General features: G+C 44.1%; 1 protein-coding gene across 1 annotated transcript in view; it reads right to left on the bottom strand.

The window, feature by feature from the left end:
- The window catches only part of TLL2 (tolloid like 2), a 135,204-nt gene that overhangs the window by 101,276 nt on the left and 16,291 nt on the right, over positions 1–17,637 (bottom strand). The window contains exon 2 of the mRNA XM_061194834.1: positions 2,355–2,465. Within this exon, the coding sequence (XP_061050817.1) occupies positions 2,355–2,465 (111 nt within the window). The remainder of the gene's footprint in view (positions 1–2,354; positions 2,466–17,637) is intronic.

The following is a 17,637-nucleotide window of genomic DNA, read 5'->3' as shown; positions in this document are numbered from 1 at the left end:
CACCTTTCCTCTTTTCCTCAACTTAAGACAGCCCCTCTCATACTCCCTGCCTCTGCACACAGTTTCTCCTCTGCTGAAATATCTTTTCTTGATTCTTCACCTAAGGAACTCCTACGCGCCCTTCAAGACACAAGGCAATCAGAATGGCCATCATCAAAAAATCTAGAAACAATAAATGCTGGAGAGGGTGTGGAGAAAAGGGAACACTCTTGCACTGTTGGTGGGAATGTAAATTGATACAGCCACTATGGAGAACAGTATGGAGGTTCCTTAAAAAACTAAAAATAGAACTACCATACGACCCAGCAATCCCACTACTGGGCATATACCCTGAGAAAACTATAATTCAGAAAGAGTCATGTACCAAAATATTCATTGCAGCTCTGTTTACAATAGCCAGGACATGGAAGCAACCTAGGTGTCCATCATCAGATGAATGGATAAAGAAGATGTGGCACATATATACAATGGAATATTACTCAGCCATAAAAAGAAATGAAATGGAGGTATTTGTAATGAGGTGGATGGAGTTAGAGTCTGTCATACAGAGTGAAGTAAGTCAGAAAGAGAAAAAGAAATACAGTATGCTAACACATATATATGGAATCTAAGGAAAAAAAAAAAAAAAGGTCATGAAGAACCTAGTGGCAAGATGGGAATAAAGACACAGACCTACTAGGGAATGGACTTGAGGATATGGGGAGAGGGAGGGGTGAGATGTGACAGGGTGAGAGAGTGTCATGGACATATGTACACTACTAAATGTAAAATAGATAGCTAGTGGGAAGCAGCCGCATAGCACAGGGAGATCAGCTCGGTGCTTTGTGACCACCTAGAGGAGTGGGATAGGGAGGGTGGGAGGGAGGGAGATGCAAGAGGGAAGAGATATGGGAACATATGTATATGTATAACTGATTCACTTTGTTATAAAGCAGAAGCTAACACACCATTGTAAAGCAATTATACTTCAATAAAGATGTTTAAAAAAAAAAAATGCCCTGGGGTAGGGAATAGGCAAGAAAAAAAAAAAAAAAAAAAGACACAAGGCAAGAGTGCCCATTCCCATGATGCCTTTCTTGGCCCATCTTCTTCCCACTTGTCATGAGGAATTACATACAGTTTATCTATCTACACTTCAGTCTCATTCCTCCGGACTGGGGTGCTTAGTGATAACATCTGCCATTGCCTGAGAACATGTCATGTGCTAGGCACCAGGTTAGCCTGTTACTTTTGGAGTCGATCCTCCCAACCCCTGTTGAAGTGAGTGCTGGTTTCATCCCCATTTTACAGATAGGCAAACTGAACTCTGGAGATGTTAGCAATGAAATGTCTCCTTGAAGTCAGAGGTCACATCTTATTCCTCTTTCTCTCACCAGCACCGCATTAGATTCATGATAGGTGCTAAAAAAGGGAGGCGGTGTATAAACTTCAGTTATACAAGATGAATGTTCTGGAGATCTGCTGTATCACATCATGCTTGTAGTTTATGGTACTGTATTGTACGCTTAAAATTTTGTTAAGATAGTAGATCTCATGTTAAGTGTTCTTACCACAATTTTTTTAAATCCTTGAGAGAAAGGAAGGGAGGGTGGGTGGAGGGGTGGCAGGTAGCAGAGACAGTGTAGCATCAGGCACACACGAGCCTTGGTCACCGAATAATAAGCCACAGTCAGCCACACAGCCTATCAGCTCCCACAGCTCAGTGCCTGGGGCTGCTTCTGAGAATGGAGATTCCACAGAGGGGAGGCGTCTGACCCCAGTGGGCAGGGAGGTGAGGAGAAATCAGGAGACCAGTCTCATTACTATTCACCCCAAGGTGAAGGCAAGGAGGAAAAGTAATCAAAGGAGAAGAGTAATCAAAGTCTGACACCCAGTCTGTGTTTCCTGCCCCCAGGGGATTGTCACCTGGTTTGTAGGCCAAACAACTGCACAATACCACCCCACCCGGGGGCGCCGCCCGCCACCAAGCATCTTCCCACTGCTAATCAGTATCAGCATCACCATCAGATATGCCCTAAATGGAGCCCATCCAGGAATTCTCTCCATTTGGGAAGTGCTGGACCCTGAGGCCAGAGTCCTGAGAACCTATGTTGAGTTCAACTCTGAACTCTCTGAGCTCAGGGCTGAATCTTTGGATAAAGAGGCTAATGAAGATTTTCTTAGAAGGATAAGCAAACTTGGAGGCTCCACCTTCACAGCCTGCAACAGAGAAGGGGTGACCCCTCTGGTTTTCCACTGACAGGTGGGCCCTGGACTGACAGGTCAAATACCTATGACTTGTGGTCCACATCACCCCGTGCTGGAGTCCCTGATCCTTCTCTCCAGGGCAGGGGTGGAGGGGACGCAGTACTTACCGGTGCTGTGTCCTGTTTCCTCCACTGACTGCTTGATCCAGTCACGGGTTTGGTTGATGTGAAATAACTTCAGGTCCTCTTCATCTAAGGCAATGTCTCCCCAAAAGACAGCTGGGAAGAAAAAACAGAAATGGATCAATTTAAACTGGAGATCAAGGAATGAATTTACTAGTGGCCCAGAGGGTATTGGAAGCTCAGTAGTAAACTCTAGAAAAGATAGTCCATCCAATCAAATTTCTTCCTGAGCCTAAGAGATAGGACTGGTAGAAAAAGAACAACAGATAATAAATCTGTGCATCAAAGGCACAGGGCTGGGGACAACCACAATAAAGATCAAAGGCCTAGGTCTGTAAGGTATTTTGAAAGGTCACCCTGTCTTACTGTCACTGTAGGCAGCTGTGGGCAAAACCACCACACAAAGACAGCTGTTTCTCCCTTCTTCAGAGTTTTCAGGATATTTTTTTAAAAAGCGTAATATAGGGGGCTTCCCTGGTGGCGCAGTGGTTAAGAATCTGCCTGCCAATTCAGGGGACATGGGTTCGAGCCCTGGTCTGGGAAGATCCCACATGCCACGGAGCAACTAAGCCCGTGAGCCACAACTACTGAGCCTGCGCGTCAGGAGCCTGTGCTCCGCAACAAGAGAGGCCGCAACAGTGAGAGGCCCGCGCACCGCGATGAAGAGTGGCCCCCGCTCGCTGCAACTGGAGAAAGCCCTAGCACAGAAACGAAGACCCAACACAGCCATAAATAAATAAATAAATAAATAAAAAGCATAATATAATACATGATACTAATGTTCACAATATTTGCTTCCGTTCCCTGGGAAAAGATTCTATTTCCCTTCCCCATTGATGTCAGCATTGGCCACTTCACCTGTTCTGGCTAATCAAATGCGAGAAGGAGCTTTAAGAGCTAGTGTACGATTCACCATGTCCTCATTCCCTCTCCCAGAGGACGAGCAGTGGCTCAGATAGGGGTGACTCTAAAACCCTAAGTTCTGTAGTAAATATGATATGGAGCAGAGGGATGGCTGATTAGGATGGATATGTAACATGAATGAGGAAAATAAAAACCATTATTTTTATAAGTACCTGAAATTTGGGGCTATTTGTTACTGCAGCACAACCTCTTTATCCTGACTAACACAGAAATTGCTATCAGAAGTGGTATGTTTCTTGGTAATAAAAATCCATTGTCTTTGGGCCAGGTAGTGGGTATCAAGGAAACTATTACTGAAGGCTGGAAGAAGGCAATCAATATTACACAGTGATGAAGTATTTGGTAAAACTATTGCCTGCGTTAACTTGGAAGGCAGATGATGAACTAAATGAGCTTATAGCTTTAAGTGAAGAGATGGGGAGTCAGAATGTCAATAGCATGTCTTGGTTACCATTAGCTGTGTTTGACAGGATACTACAAGAAAGATAAGGGCTTTAAAAAGAACTGGGCATGGAGGCATCATGCTCCCTGATTTCAAACTATATTACAAAGTGGTAATAATTAAAACAGTATGGTATTGGCATAAAAACAGATACATTGATCAATGGAACCAAATAGAGAGCCCAGAAATAAACCCATGCTTATATGGTCAATTAGTTTATGACAGAGAAGCCAAAAATATACAATGGGGAAAGGACAGTCTCTTCAATAAATGATGTTGAGAAAATTGGAGCCACATACAAAAGAAAGAAACTGGACCACTATCTTATACCATACACAAAAATTAACTCAAAAGGGATTAAAGACTTGGACATAAGACCTGAGATCGTAAAACTGCTAGAAGAAAACATAGGCAGTAAGCTCCTTGACATAAGTCTTGACAATGATTTTTTTGAATATGACATAGAAAAGCAAAAGCAATAAAATCAAAAATAAATAGGTGAGGACTTCCCTGGTGGCGCAGTGGTTGAGAGTCCACCTGCCAATGCAGGGGACACGGGTTCGAATCCTGCTCCGGGAAGATCCCACATGCCACGGAGCAACTAAGCCCGTGTGCCACAACTACTGAGCCTGCGCTCTAGAGACTGCAAGCCACAACTACTGAGCCCACGTGCCACAACTACTGAAGCCCACGCTCCTAGAGCCCATGCTCCGCAACAAGAGAAGCCACCATGATGAGAAGCCCGCGCACCACAACGAAGAGTAGCCCCCGCTCGCCGCAACTAGAGAAAGCCCGTGTGCAGCAACGAAGACCCAATGCAACCAAAAATAAATAAATAAAATAAAATATAAATAAATAAATAAATAAGTGAAACTATATCAAACTAAAAGTCTTCTGCATTGAGAGGAAACCATCAACAAAAATGAAAAGGCAACCTACTGAATGGGAGAAATTATTTGCAAACCATATTCTGATAAGGGGTTAATATCCAAAATATATAAAGAACTCATACAACTCAATAGCAAAAAACAATCCAATTAAAAAATGAGCAGAAGACCTGAAGACACATTTTTTCCAAAGACATACAGATGACCAATAGGTACATGAAAAGAGGCTCTATATCATTAATCATCAGGGAAATGCAAAACCACAGTGAAATATCGTCTCATAACTGTTAGAATGGCTGTTATCAAAACGACTAGAAAAGCAAGTGTTGGCAAAGTTGTGGAGAAAAAGAAATCCTTGTGCACTGTTGGTGGGAATGTAAATTGGTACAGCCACTGTTGAAAACAGAATGGCGGTTTCTCAAAAAATGAAAAATAGAACTATCATGTGATCCAGCAGTTCCACTTCTGAGTACTTATCTAAAGAAAATGAAAACACTAATTTGAAGCGAAATCTGTACCCCTATGTTCATTGCAGCATTATTTACAATAGCCAAGATATGGAAACAACGTAAAGTGTCCATATTATTCAGCCATAAAAAAACCAAAACCTTGCCATTTGCAACAACATGGATGAATGTTGAGGGCATTATACTAAGTGAAATATGTGTATCTATATCTATATCTATATAGATATTTCATATATATACAAAATAGGTAAAGAGAAATAGGTGGAAGAAATAGGTGAACTCTTTTTGTTTTATTGTTGTTGTTTAAATAAATTGAATTAAAAAAAAAAAAGAATTGAGCAATTTATAGTGGGAATGAAAAGGAATGGAGAGAGTCCAGAGATTCAGGGACTTGAGGAGTTGGAAGAGCCAACCTATTCTCATCACTAAACAGTAAAACAAAAACTGAAAAGGCCTTTGAGTAACAAAGACTGATTAAAACTCACGCTTATGGTGGAGAGAACTGGGAAACCTCATACATTGCTAGTAGGGATGTAAAATGGTATACTCCCTAGGGAAAGCTACTTGGCATTTTCCTAAAAAGTTAAACTTATCACAAGACCCGGCAATTCCACTCCTATAGATCTTCCCAAAAGAAATGAAAACATAGGTCCACACAAAGACATATACTCAAATGTTAATAGCAGGCTTATTAATGATTGCCCCAAACTTGAACACAACCTAAACGTCTATCAACTGTTGAATGGATAAACAAAATGTGATCCTCTATACGATGGAAAACCACCTAGTAATTAAAAAGAGCAAACTATTGACACACGCTACAACACATATGAATCTCAAAAACATCATGCTAAGTGAAAGAAGTAAGATGCAGAAGACTACATATTATATGATTCCATTTATATGAAACGTCTAGAAAGGCAAGTTTATAGAGCTAGAAAGGTTAGTGATTGCCTACGGCTGGGGGTGGGAATGAGACTTGACTATAAGTGGCCATGAAGGAACTTTTCCAGGTGGTAGAAATGTTGTAAAACTGGATTGTGGTGATGGTTGCACAACTTCAAATTTGCTTAAATCTTTGAAATGTACACTTATTCTCACCTTGTTGAAATGTGTAACAAAGCTGGCTCAGCCAAAGATGGTTTCCAGCTGCCGGTCCTGAGCCCCTCCCACCTTCCTGAAGACTTAGCACAAGTTCACAATACAGTGCCATCTCTTCCTCAAAGAAAAAACGTCTGTGTGTCAATGATGGTATTCACAGTGGTAGATAATCAGGAACACTTCTCACGTTCTGAGAGCAGAAAGAGAAGCAAGAGGGCGGATGGAGAAGGGAGTAGATTAACAGGACCTGGGAAGACTCCAACAAGCCAAGGAAGTGCTCAAACTTTTGTGCTCGTGTATTCCCAAATAATTTTTAAAAACCACATATCCTTATGTATATTGTGAGCCTGACATTTATGATTTTTCACCATGAGTTTAAATGTATTTTTTATTTTGTTCATAAGAAGTAAAAAAAATAGTAAACATTTTATAAGATGAGGATTGACTATAACTGTAATAAATGTTTCATGATGTGATTTGGTAAAATAGATTTAACCACCTTATTGGATAACACACGCTGCATCAGAAAGAAAACAAGGAATTATTCATCTTGGTTTTTATCCACATATCTTGAAATATTAGAAGTCCAGAAGATATTTCAGCTATACTTAAAAGAATCACTGTCATTAACTTACTCTATTTCAGTTGTTCTGAATTCAAAATATTCCACTAAGCACCAAGCATCCCCCTTAACAGAAATTCATACAGATAGGAAAAGACAGGAGAAAGCCAAGTCTAGATGCCTTGACTCATCATCAAAGAAGGCTGCTCTGTGACCAATCGTTTCTCGTTTTCCCTTTAGCGCTCAGAGGTTTTGTACCCCAGCCGATGCAGGCAGTGGGATTCAGGATGAGTGACAAGTGAGGTTCTCTTCTGTAAAGTGGGGTAAGGATCACCATGACCAGGGCATCCTCCAGTAGTTTTAACAGAATCTTATAGAATAGAATCTTATAATAGAATCATATAGAATCTTATATGGAAGCACCCCTTGCTAAGTCTCTGGTGTCCCTGCACACATCAGTTTGCAAACCAGAGCATGACAGAGGTCAGGGCAAGGGAGCATGGGGCTGCTCTTCAGCAACTGCTTCCTAAGTCAGAGGGCTGCTGAGAATTCTCCTCTTCTTGCACTGTCCCCAGGGCTTGCTCAGCCCACCTTGGTCTCCATCTGCTTTGCAGCACTTCAATGCCCAGCACTCAGGCGTCCTCTTGACCTCAAAAGGCAGTAGCCCCAGGCTGATTCCCATGCAAGGAATTCTTCCTGAAGGCACTTCCTGCCTGCAACTTTTGTATTGTTCACCTGTGGAGGCAGGTTGATTAAAAGCATGTGCTTTAGAGCCAGAGGGATCCTGGGTTCAAATACCATTATTGCCATTTAATAGCTGTGTGACCTTCGGCAAATCACTTGACTTCTCTGAGCCTTCTCCCCAACATCAGGCTTCAAACCAGGGTGACTGGCACCCCAGAACAGAGGTCCAGAATCAGGATGCCATCTCCAGTCCTACCCCGATCCCGTTCCATAGACATGAGCATGTTGTGCAGAGAGGCTGAGTGATTTCTCCACAATCACTTACCAAGTAACTTGGCAAAGGCGAGACTCAAGTCCAAGACAATTCTCATTATGCTCTGGTCTAACCTAGCAGAGTAGAATCTGTCCACATACAACTGGGAGCCAGGGGTGAAAACCCCAACACCAAAGGGGCTTTGGATATTCTAAATAAGCCTGAGGCAACAGTGGGGAGTCGCCACCCCAGACTCCTACCACAACGTGCTCTTCCTAACATAGTTGCTTCAAGGATCTCAACCAACGCCTTGTAGGAGACCTCAAGAATGATCAGGAGTTGGCTTGGAGGCAGGTGGTGTCACTCTGGGACTCCCCGGAGGTCACAACTCCATGTCAACGCAATATCTACTATGGCTCGATGGCTCCTCTTCCAGAAAAAAGGCACAATAAAGAGCAGACTGAGGAAGGAAGGCAGGAAGGAAGGATTTATTGAGCCAAGCACACAGGAAGGGCTCTGTCTGCAACCTAAGAGATGGCATGGATGCCACCAGAGCCTCCGGCCAGGCTCACATCCCGAGAGATGGGCTCCGTCTGCACTGCAGGGACTTTGAGGGCTACATCCATGGAGTTATGGAGGGAGCCCACTTCTGAAACAGCCTCCCCTCTCAGCTAGAGAAAGCCTTTGTCTCCTGTTTTTTTCCAAGATAGTTCTTACCGGCCTCTCCTGAATGTCCTGGAGGGTTGTTCCAGAAGGGTCACAGGACATTCTACCCCTCCTGAGCCGTCCTGAGTCATGAGGCCACACTCTCGAAAACAGCCATTCTACTCCAACTTCTCCTATGTGATCTCATCACAACCGAAGTTAATTCACTTTTATCTGTGCAGTTTCATGAAGGCAAGGACTGTGTCTGCCTGCCCCACAGGTCCATTCTCAGCACAGTCGGGGTGCAGGAAATATCTGTTGAATGAATGCCTTGAGGAAGCTTCAGAGAACTGTCTTCTGCCCTGAGTCTCTCCACCCTAAGATGGAATCTGAGACCCAGCAGAGCTTCTAGACCCTTCTTTAAAGGTTATTTACACCCAAAATAGAAAGAAGTGCACATTCTCCTGTAGGGATGGTCACTGTGTCTCAGTCCAACAGGCCAAGGCCATGTCAGGAAATGAGGACAGGCCATTAGCTCTTAACCCCATGGGAGATAGTCACCAGGCCACTCTCAAGACTAGCAAAAAGTATTATGCACAAAAATCAGGTTGAATAACTGCCCTGGCTGGGAAGCCACCATAAAACCAGGACCCAAGGTACCACTAGAAGGTCTGTTAATGTAGGCAAAGATTTTTGCCAACTTTTTTGGCTACAGTATCCCTGTAATGCCCAGAACAATGTCTGGCATTGAGAATATGCTCAGGAAATATCTATTGATAAATTAATGAAAGGAAATGAAAATTAGTAAAAATATATATTGACAAATTAATAGAAATTAATTCTATTTATGTGAGTTCAATCCCCAAAGCAAGGTCAGATTACTTCCCAGCCACCTGCCTGGGAAGTAGCCATGTCTCCTTCCTTTTGAGATGATGGGAATGTCTGAAAACATTAAACTGGTGAATTTTCAATACAGAGTGAGTCTTGTTTCCTGCATCCATTCTGCCACTGTGGCCCCAGTGAGAGAAGAAGGGTGAAAGCTACTTCAGGGAAGGAGCTGGATATGATGCAGGGGAGTCCCCATCAGACAGAAGGGGGAGTAGGAGGAAGCCTTCCACGTCAGAGGACAGGAGCGGGACATGTGGTGGGAGGGAGCCTGGGCACATAAGGCTGTTAGCCAATTCCCCAAGGCATAGCCCAGTGAGACTCAAGTCTGGGAGAAGCTGCCCATCCATCACACACAGGGGCAATGGGACAGCATGAGTAGAGGGGAGTGTCCAGAGATGTGGGCCCAGGGTGCTCCCAAATCTGGCCCCCAGCACGTGGTGTCTGGGGCTCTGAGTGCTCCCACATGCCTAGGGAGGATGCAGAGGTGCAGAGAGGGCCAATGGACCAGCAGAGCCCTGAGGTCAGGGTGAAAAGCCACAGAGGAGAATTTATAGCCAGAGCCAAAGGGTCAAGAATACAGGCTTCACCAGCAGAAACCAGCATGTCAGGCTGAAATGCTAGAGCTGAGCAGATACTCCTCAGTATTTTATTTTATTTTAATTAATTTAAATTTAAACTGCCACATGTGGCTAAGTGCTATAAGTATACAATGTAAATAATATAAAATAAAATTTTATATAATGTACAGCAATATAATATAAATAATATAATATAAAATAAAATAATAAATTCTGTTTAAAATAGCAGCAAAAAGCATCAAATATCTGGGAAAAACCTTGACACAAAAAGTAGTACTATGTTGACATTGTAAAATTCTACTAAAAGCTATAAAAAGTGACAGGAAAGGAAAGACATACTTTGTCTTTCTCTGAAATGTTCTTTCCAAATTAATGTATAGGTTTAATACATTTTAATCAAAACCTCAATAATTTTTTTATTATTGACAAAATGATATTAAACTTCATCTGCATAATTAGGTGATAACAGTCAAGAAAAAGAGTACCAAAGGAAGGCTGGTCTCGCCTGACATCAAAATATGTTATAAAGCTTCAACAACCCTGCAACACAGGATAGTCTGGAAGCAATCCCTAGTCTATATAAGAAAATTCATATATGACAAAAGAGGTCTCACAAATTTGTGGAAAGAGGGGGACTAATCAATGAATTACGTTGAGACAATGGGTTAGCTCTTTGAGGAAAAATCAAGTTGGCTTTGAACCTCACACTATACACCAAAATAAATCACAAATAAATAAAAAATTTTAAAATTAAATCGTTATGGCTACCAGGGGGTAAGGAGGGGAGGGATAAACTGGGAGATTGGGATTGACATATACACACTACTATATATAAATAGATAACTAACAAGGACCTACTGTATAGCACAGGGAACTCTACTCAGTACTCTGTAATGGCCTATATGGGAAAAGAATCTAAAAAAGAGTGGATATGTGTAACTGATTCACTTTGCCGTACAGCAGAAACTAACACAATATTGTAAATTAACCACACTCCAATAAAATTTTTTTTTAATTTAACAAATAAAAAAAAAAATTAAAGGAAGACTTCCCTAGTTGGGCCTGACCTAATCAGGTGAGCTCTTTAAAAGAGGGAGCAGAGCTTTCTGCATCAAATCATAGGGTGAGGGCAAAAACTGGCCAGTTATTTTTCAATCATTGTCCCAAATAAAGGTATACTATTTTCCCAGGGGGGAAAAAAAAAGAAGAGTGGATATATGTCTATGTATAACTGATTCAGTTTTCTGTATAGTAGAAACTAACACAACATTGTAAATCAGCTATACTCCAATAAAAATTAATGAATAAATAAAACACAGTCTAACTAAAAAAATAAATAAATAAAAATAAAAATTAAATCGACGTATTGCTTGAACAGTACTTAGGATCTGATGAGCCAAGTCTATACATTCAAAACACAGAGCTACTGAATTGTTACCAAAAGGCAAAACATGTCAGCTTCCTAAGAGAAGACTCTTGAAGGAAGGACTCCTATCAGCCAGGTAACTTTCTTCTTCTACCACCACCAACCCTTGGCTACTCAAAGTGTAATCTCTAGACGGGCAGCATTGACCTCATCTTGAAGCTTGATAGAAACACCCACTCCCAGGGCCCACCCCAGAGCTGCTGAATCGGAAGCTGCATGTTAACAAGGTCCCCAGGCAGGACGTGTGCACAGAGAAGTCTGAGAAGCACTGACTCAAGGCACCAGGGGCTTTGCCTCCAGCAACCATGCCCCCGTGGTCCCAGGCTCCCCTGCACCTCTCTATGCCTGTCATGGCTGCCACAAAGAGGTCAAGCAGGGTAATTCTTCACAGAAATGTAGACCTTGAATGGATAGGCCATAGGAAAGATCTAAAAGGCACACCAATGGAATTGCCATCTGCTCCAGTCTTGGCTGACCCCACTGGACCTCCAACCTGCAATTCAGGGAGTTGCCACCTGGTGGTAGTGTTTTGTTATGAAGCTCTGGATAGTGACTATTTCAGGAATAGATTATGAGATACAATAGGAAAACTGCTTTTCGGAAATCAAAAACAGAAACCTTTAAAGTAGTCAAATAAAATTTTAAAGCTATTATATAATAAATTTAAAAATATAAAAGGAGACATTTTAAAGAAATGCTTTGGAATGATATATAATCAAAGATGTGCTGATATTTAACAATTGCCTGGGTGAGGAGAGAGCCTTAATTTGTAGCGTTTGCTCATTTCCCTGGTGTAAATACTCCCACCGAGGCTGACTTCAAGATCACAAAACATGGAGATGGAGAATATGTGTACACTCGGCTCTCACAAGCAGGTAACAGCCAGCTCTAGCACACTACTGTAATAACAATAAATATCTGTAAAGTCTCTCAGTTTCTAAAGTTACGTCACGTTCCCCATCTGATTCCATAAGCCTGATGCTCAAGGCTGCAAAAGATGACCTAATCCTTGCAGGGAAAGGCCCATCACTGCAGCTCCCATCTCGGGGTCTCCACAGCACAGCATCTTGCCCAAAGCAAACAGCTGAAGCAAACAGCACCCTGTTCCAGGGATCAGGATAAATGCCTTCTATAAATTAACCTCAAAGGAAGGCCCAGAGAGGAGGTAGGAATTGGCCAAGGTCGTGTAGGCAGGATGAGGTTTCATGGGTGTTCTAAGTCAAAAAAGGCCTCCCTGATTCCCAAATCACAGCCCTCCTCCACCAAGCCAACTTTCCCCAAAGTTTCACATTCTAAGAAGTTAATAAGAAACGCTATTGTAACTGAGCAGGACCCTATGAGGCCTTCCCAGAACAGACTTCCACCCATGTGCTCCACCCACCTTTTGTCTGTAGAAAAACTTTAGTCAAAGAATAAATTTAATCAGAGAAGTGAGAAAATGCAGAAAGAAAGGAAAACAGTCAAGTAAGACAAAATAATAATACTTTAGCCGTTAAACAAAGTCAAGGACCTTTAGTTCTTCCTCAAGGACTACGGATACTATTCTGAGCCGTGTCCTTTGAGCTGTTTTGCAGATACTGAAACCCCCCACCAGGTGGAAGAAGTTAACTGTATGCTGTCCACAAGCACGCAGACCCCAGACCCGTTGGAAACAGAAGGTTGATGATGCTGACTCCCAATTACCTCACCACCAACCAATCAGAAGAATGCCCACGAGCTGATCACGCCCTGCTCCTTGAACATAAGATTCCTCACTACCCCTCCAGGGTGGGACACACAATCTTGAGGGCATTAGCCCCCTGTGGCCCCCTTTGCCTGGCAAAGCAATAAAGCTTTTTTTAAAAATTTATTTTTATTGACGTATAGTTGAATTACAATGTTGTGTTAATTACTGCTGTACAGCAAAGTGACTCAGTATGCATATATATACATTCTTTTTCATATTCTTTTCCATTATGGTTTATGACAGGATATTGAATATAGTTCCCTGTGCTATACAGTAGGACCTTGTTGTTTATCCATTCTATATATACCAGTTTGCATCTGCTCATCCCAAACTCCCAATCCAACCCTCTCCCACTCCCCTCCCCCTTGGCAACCAGCAGTCTATCCTCTATGTCCCTGATTCTGTTTCTGTTTCATAGATAGGTTCATTTTTGGGGGCCACTTGGCACAGCTTGTGGTATCTTAGTTCCCTGACCAAGGATCAAACCCGGGCCCCCCGGCAGTGAACTGCTTTTCTTTACTGCAGTACTTCTCAGAGCCTTTACAATCCTAACAAACATCACAACTCTCCAAGAGAAAGAGAATGCAGCATTTGCCAATGTGGTTGCCCTGGAATTTCTTTTCACTGAATCTTCCGTCCTAAGGAACACCTTTTAGAGACTGCTGCAATGCTCAGCAATCTTCCTAGGACTAGAAGGGGCCCTACTGGTCATTGGGTCCAACCCACCATGTGATGCCTGAGTGGCCTCTCCTCACACCCCTCCGTTGACAGGGCGCTCACGCCCTTCCAACACATCCCCCTTTATCTTGAAACAGCTCTCTCTGTTTCTTCCAAATCTGGTGTTTTAATTCTTCTCTCAGGATCAAGGCACTGAAAAGGAAGGGACTGATACTTCTTGAGCACCAGCCACATGCTAGGCTCTCCACACTCTTCTAACCCTCAAGACAGCAACTCTGTGCAATAAGCATCATTATGCTCTTTTTTCAGATGAGGAAAGTAGGCTCAGGGAGATTAGACAACTTGCTCTAGGCCACCTCTCAATTCTAACTCCCAACTGCCATGCGTCTTTGCCTTGAAGTAACCCCTGCTGCTCAGGCAGGGATGGAAGCGTGGATAGGAAGAGGGACTAACTCAGCCTTGGGGGTGGCATCAGGGAAGGCCTTGCAGAGGGGGTGACACTTGAGTAGGAAGGTGACATGTGAGCTGAAGTCTGGCAAGTGGATAACAAGAAAAAGGGCATGCTGGTCAAAGAGACAGCGTGTGCAAAGGCCCTGAGGGGAGAAACAGTGAGGCACTGTCAGGCAGGAGCAGAAGGGACCCGGTGAGGGGCCCTGGCTGAAGTGGGGACCCAGTCACATGGACCGTCAACGATAGTGAGGCAGGAGGTGAGGCTGCAGGAACCGAGAGGCTGGGCAGGGGCAAAAGGAAGTCTCAGACACAGGGAACGAAATTCCAGGGTTATTAGAGCACCCAAGGTGGAGCTGGGCACAAGGAGTCCCTCACTTGGGTGCAGCACTTCACAGTTTGTATCCCCTCCACACACACATTCTTCCCCACCCCACCCCACCCCAGCACCCTGCTCAGGGCCTGGCAAGGACCTTCAGTTCTGGGACGTTCCGTTTTCATAAATGAGCCAGTGAGTGAAGGAGTGCTCCTCACCGAAGTCCTAGGGGAAGGCAAGGCAAAGACGTCAGCCCCATTTCATGGGGGAAAGCCAGGCTCAGGGAAGTCCACGACCAGCCTGTTAACTTACAACTGTGAGAAGGGGGCGGGGCTTGAGGGCAGACCTCTTGGCTCTAAACTTGGACCCCAGTTCACTGCCTCACAGAGGACCCCGTTTCTAGAACTGGGATTCAAGGTGGGGCCTGATCTCATGGTCATTGGTAAGAGCTCTGTTCCCAGATGAGCTGCTGGCCTGGCCAAGACCAGACAGTCCAGTGGGGGTGACTGGAGGGGACAGAGGACAGGAGGGCTTGGCCAGAGGGTCCTTCACAACCCTCCCCCCAACGCCCCCTGAGATCCACAGAGTCTCGAGGAGGGATTCTGGGGATTCTAAGTGGCCCCTGGCTTGGGGCCTGCAGAGCTGGGAGGTCTGTGAGCCAGGCAGAAGCCCAGCCAGTCAGAGGGAGACCCCTTCAACTCTACTGTCACCTTCTGTTACCAGCCATACCCTCCCCAAGACTGCTTCCTGGCACCCAGAGAGCGGGAGGCCCAGGAAGGGCTGCCACGGCTGGGGGATAACTCCCCGCCTCACCCCCTGCAGCCTTCCAGCCCATCCCAGCCACAGGCCCTGCCCTACCCCAGGGCTCACTCCAAAACCAACAGAGTCCTGGATTTATCCTGCAGGGGTGACCTCCAGCAGGTACTAACCTGACCTCATCTCGCCTCACCTCCACCAACCAGGCCGGTCCCTGATTTTCATTTCTACACTACAGCCTGGCCTTGCAGGTTTATTTTTCAATTAGTTTCCCACTTATGGGCCTAATCACAAATGTTCCACAGTAGAGCTGCATCTTGGGACACGAAAGGCCAGAGTTAAAGCAGTATGGAATCACAGGCATGGTCTACACTGGGAAGAGGGCGCTTGGATGCTGCATGTGACACTGGGTGGACCACTTTTCCCTTTGGTGTCATTTTTTTCACCCATACATTGAGAAAGCTGAACCAGCTCAGGGATTCTCAAGGCAGGGCCACAGACCACTTTGTTAGAAGTGTCTAAGGAGTGTTGATACACAGATCCCAGGCCCCATCCACATCTACGGAATCAGACTCTCCAGGGACAGGGCCCAGGAATATGCATGTTAAGTTCATATCCCGCCCACCCCCACAGGTGACTCACGGTCACTGAAGTTTGGAGACCAATGGAGGTGATGTCTCGAGGTCCCTCTAGCTCTGATGTTTGGTTTCTACAATTTCTATTAGAGAAGTGTAAGGCATCCACCCAGGGATTGCCATTTGTCCACCCCAGTAACAAGCTGCTCAGGAAGGACCTTGCTAATGTTCCAGAAGATAGTCACCTAGAGAGAAGCTGAGATTACCTTACCGGAGGAACTAAATCTGGAGCCTTCGAACCATTGGAATTCCTCTCAGGAAACAGGGAGGGGCCAGAGGCAGGGAGAGTTACAGGGAAATCCTACCCAGAGACACATTTAGTTCACTTCAAGTTTCCAGCAGAGGAATTTAACAGGTTTAAAGCAGTTTTCTGTGAATCTTTGTCAAGGGAGTGTATGTACAAACAAACAGGGAGGTTTTTTTTTTTAGTGAAAAGTTAATCGGCTTAAAGTGTGCAACTAAATAAGCAAAGCTTACATTAAAGTGACCCACAGAGAAAGGACCCCATGGAAAGAAAGTTCTAGGAAATACAATATGGCCTCTATGTTCTTTTGTAGTTCCACGCTATAAATATTCATGGGGCGGTGTTAATGGGGTCCACAGCTCTATGCAACCACAATAGTTTTTTTGTTTATTCTCAGGACCATGAACTTTGAAACCATGAACCTAAATTTCAGGACTCTGCATTCAGGCATGTTTGCAGAGCAGGAGGCGAGAGGTGCAGGCTTGCGGAGGACAGAGGAGAGGAAACAGGGCGAGATGTGAATCATGCCTCCTGGATCTTTTGGTTGAGATTAAAGAGGAGAATCTGTTTAGTATGGGAGACCTCTGTCTCCAGGGTCTCCAGCTGCTCCAGCCTGGGGAAATGGCCTTCACAGGCATGGAGGGCTTAGTTACTCAAGCATATGGCAGAGAGGGGTGGGGAGCTGGAAATAGTTTAATTGGATCAAACAGACTTTTTGCAAGTTCTACATTGAAGACTTAAAAAAAACCCAAACTAGCTTGAATCATGGCATTTCTAAGATGGAGAGAGTTTAAACATCACCTAAGCCATGTCCTTGCTTTCCACGTAAGGAAACTAAGGTCCAGGAAGGTTAATTGACTTGCTCAAAGTATCACAGGTAGAAGCCACATCTGCTGACTCGAAACCAGTGATGGCAAATATGAGACAAACATGTTCCCCTCTTAGCCCCGCTGTCCCAGAGCAAATATCCTTCATTGATCACACCTTCCTGTCCACCAAACCTGGACACAGCCTCCAAATCCATCTCAACACAGTCTACAGAGGGCCAGCACAAATGGATAGAAATGGCAGATGAATTGGGACCTACTTGCCGTCTATGCCCTAGACCATGCTGGCAATGTCCATAAGCCATCGGCCATTTGTTCCAGCTAGGAGTTTTCTATTCAAAGCCACTTAAAGTCTGAACTCAGGGGTCTGAGCGTGCACACCAGAAAAGTAGCAGGACCTGAAAGTCCATAGGACTGTCCATGTTAAAAGTCAATCCTGAAAAGATGCTCAGTATGGCTAATTATTAGAGAAATGCACATCAAAATCACAATGAGGTATTACCTCACACAGGTCAGAATGGCTATCATCAAAAAGTCTACAAGTAACAAATGTTTGAGAAGATGTGGAGAAAAGGGAACCCTTGTATACTGTTGATGGGAATGTAAATTGGTGCAGCCGCTATGGAAAACAGTATGGAGGTTCCTTAAAAAACCAAAAATAGAGATACCATATGACCCAGCAATTCCATTTCTGGTGGAAATGAAAACACTAATTCAAAAAGATACATGCACCACAATGTTTGTAGCAGCACTATTTACAATAGCCAAGATATGGAAGCAAC

The sequence above is a fragment of the Eubalaena glacialis genome, chromosome 1 (genome assembly GCF_028564815.1).
Source record: "Eubalaena glacialis isolate mEubGla1 chromosome 1, mEubGla1.1.hap2.+ XY, whole genome shotgun sequence".
NCBI classification, from domain to species: Eukaryota; Metazoa; Chordata; class Mammalia; order Artiodactyla; family Balaenidae; genus Eubalaena; species Eubalaena glacialis.
This window is presented reverse-complemented; position numbering and strand designations above follow the sequence as displayed.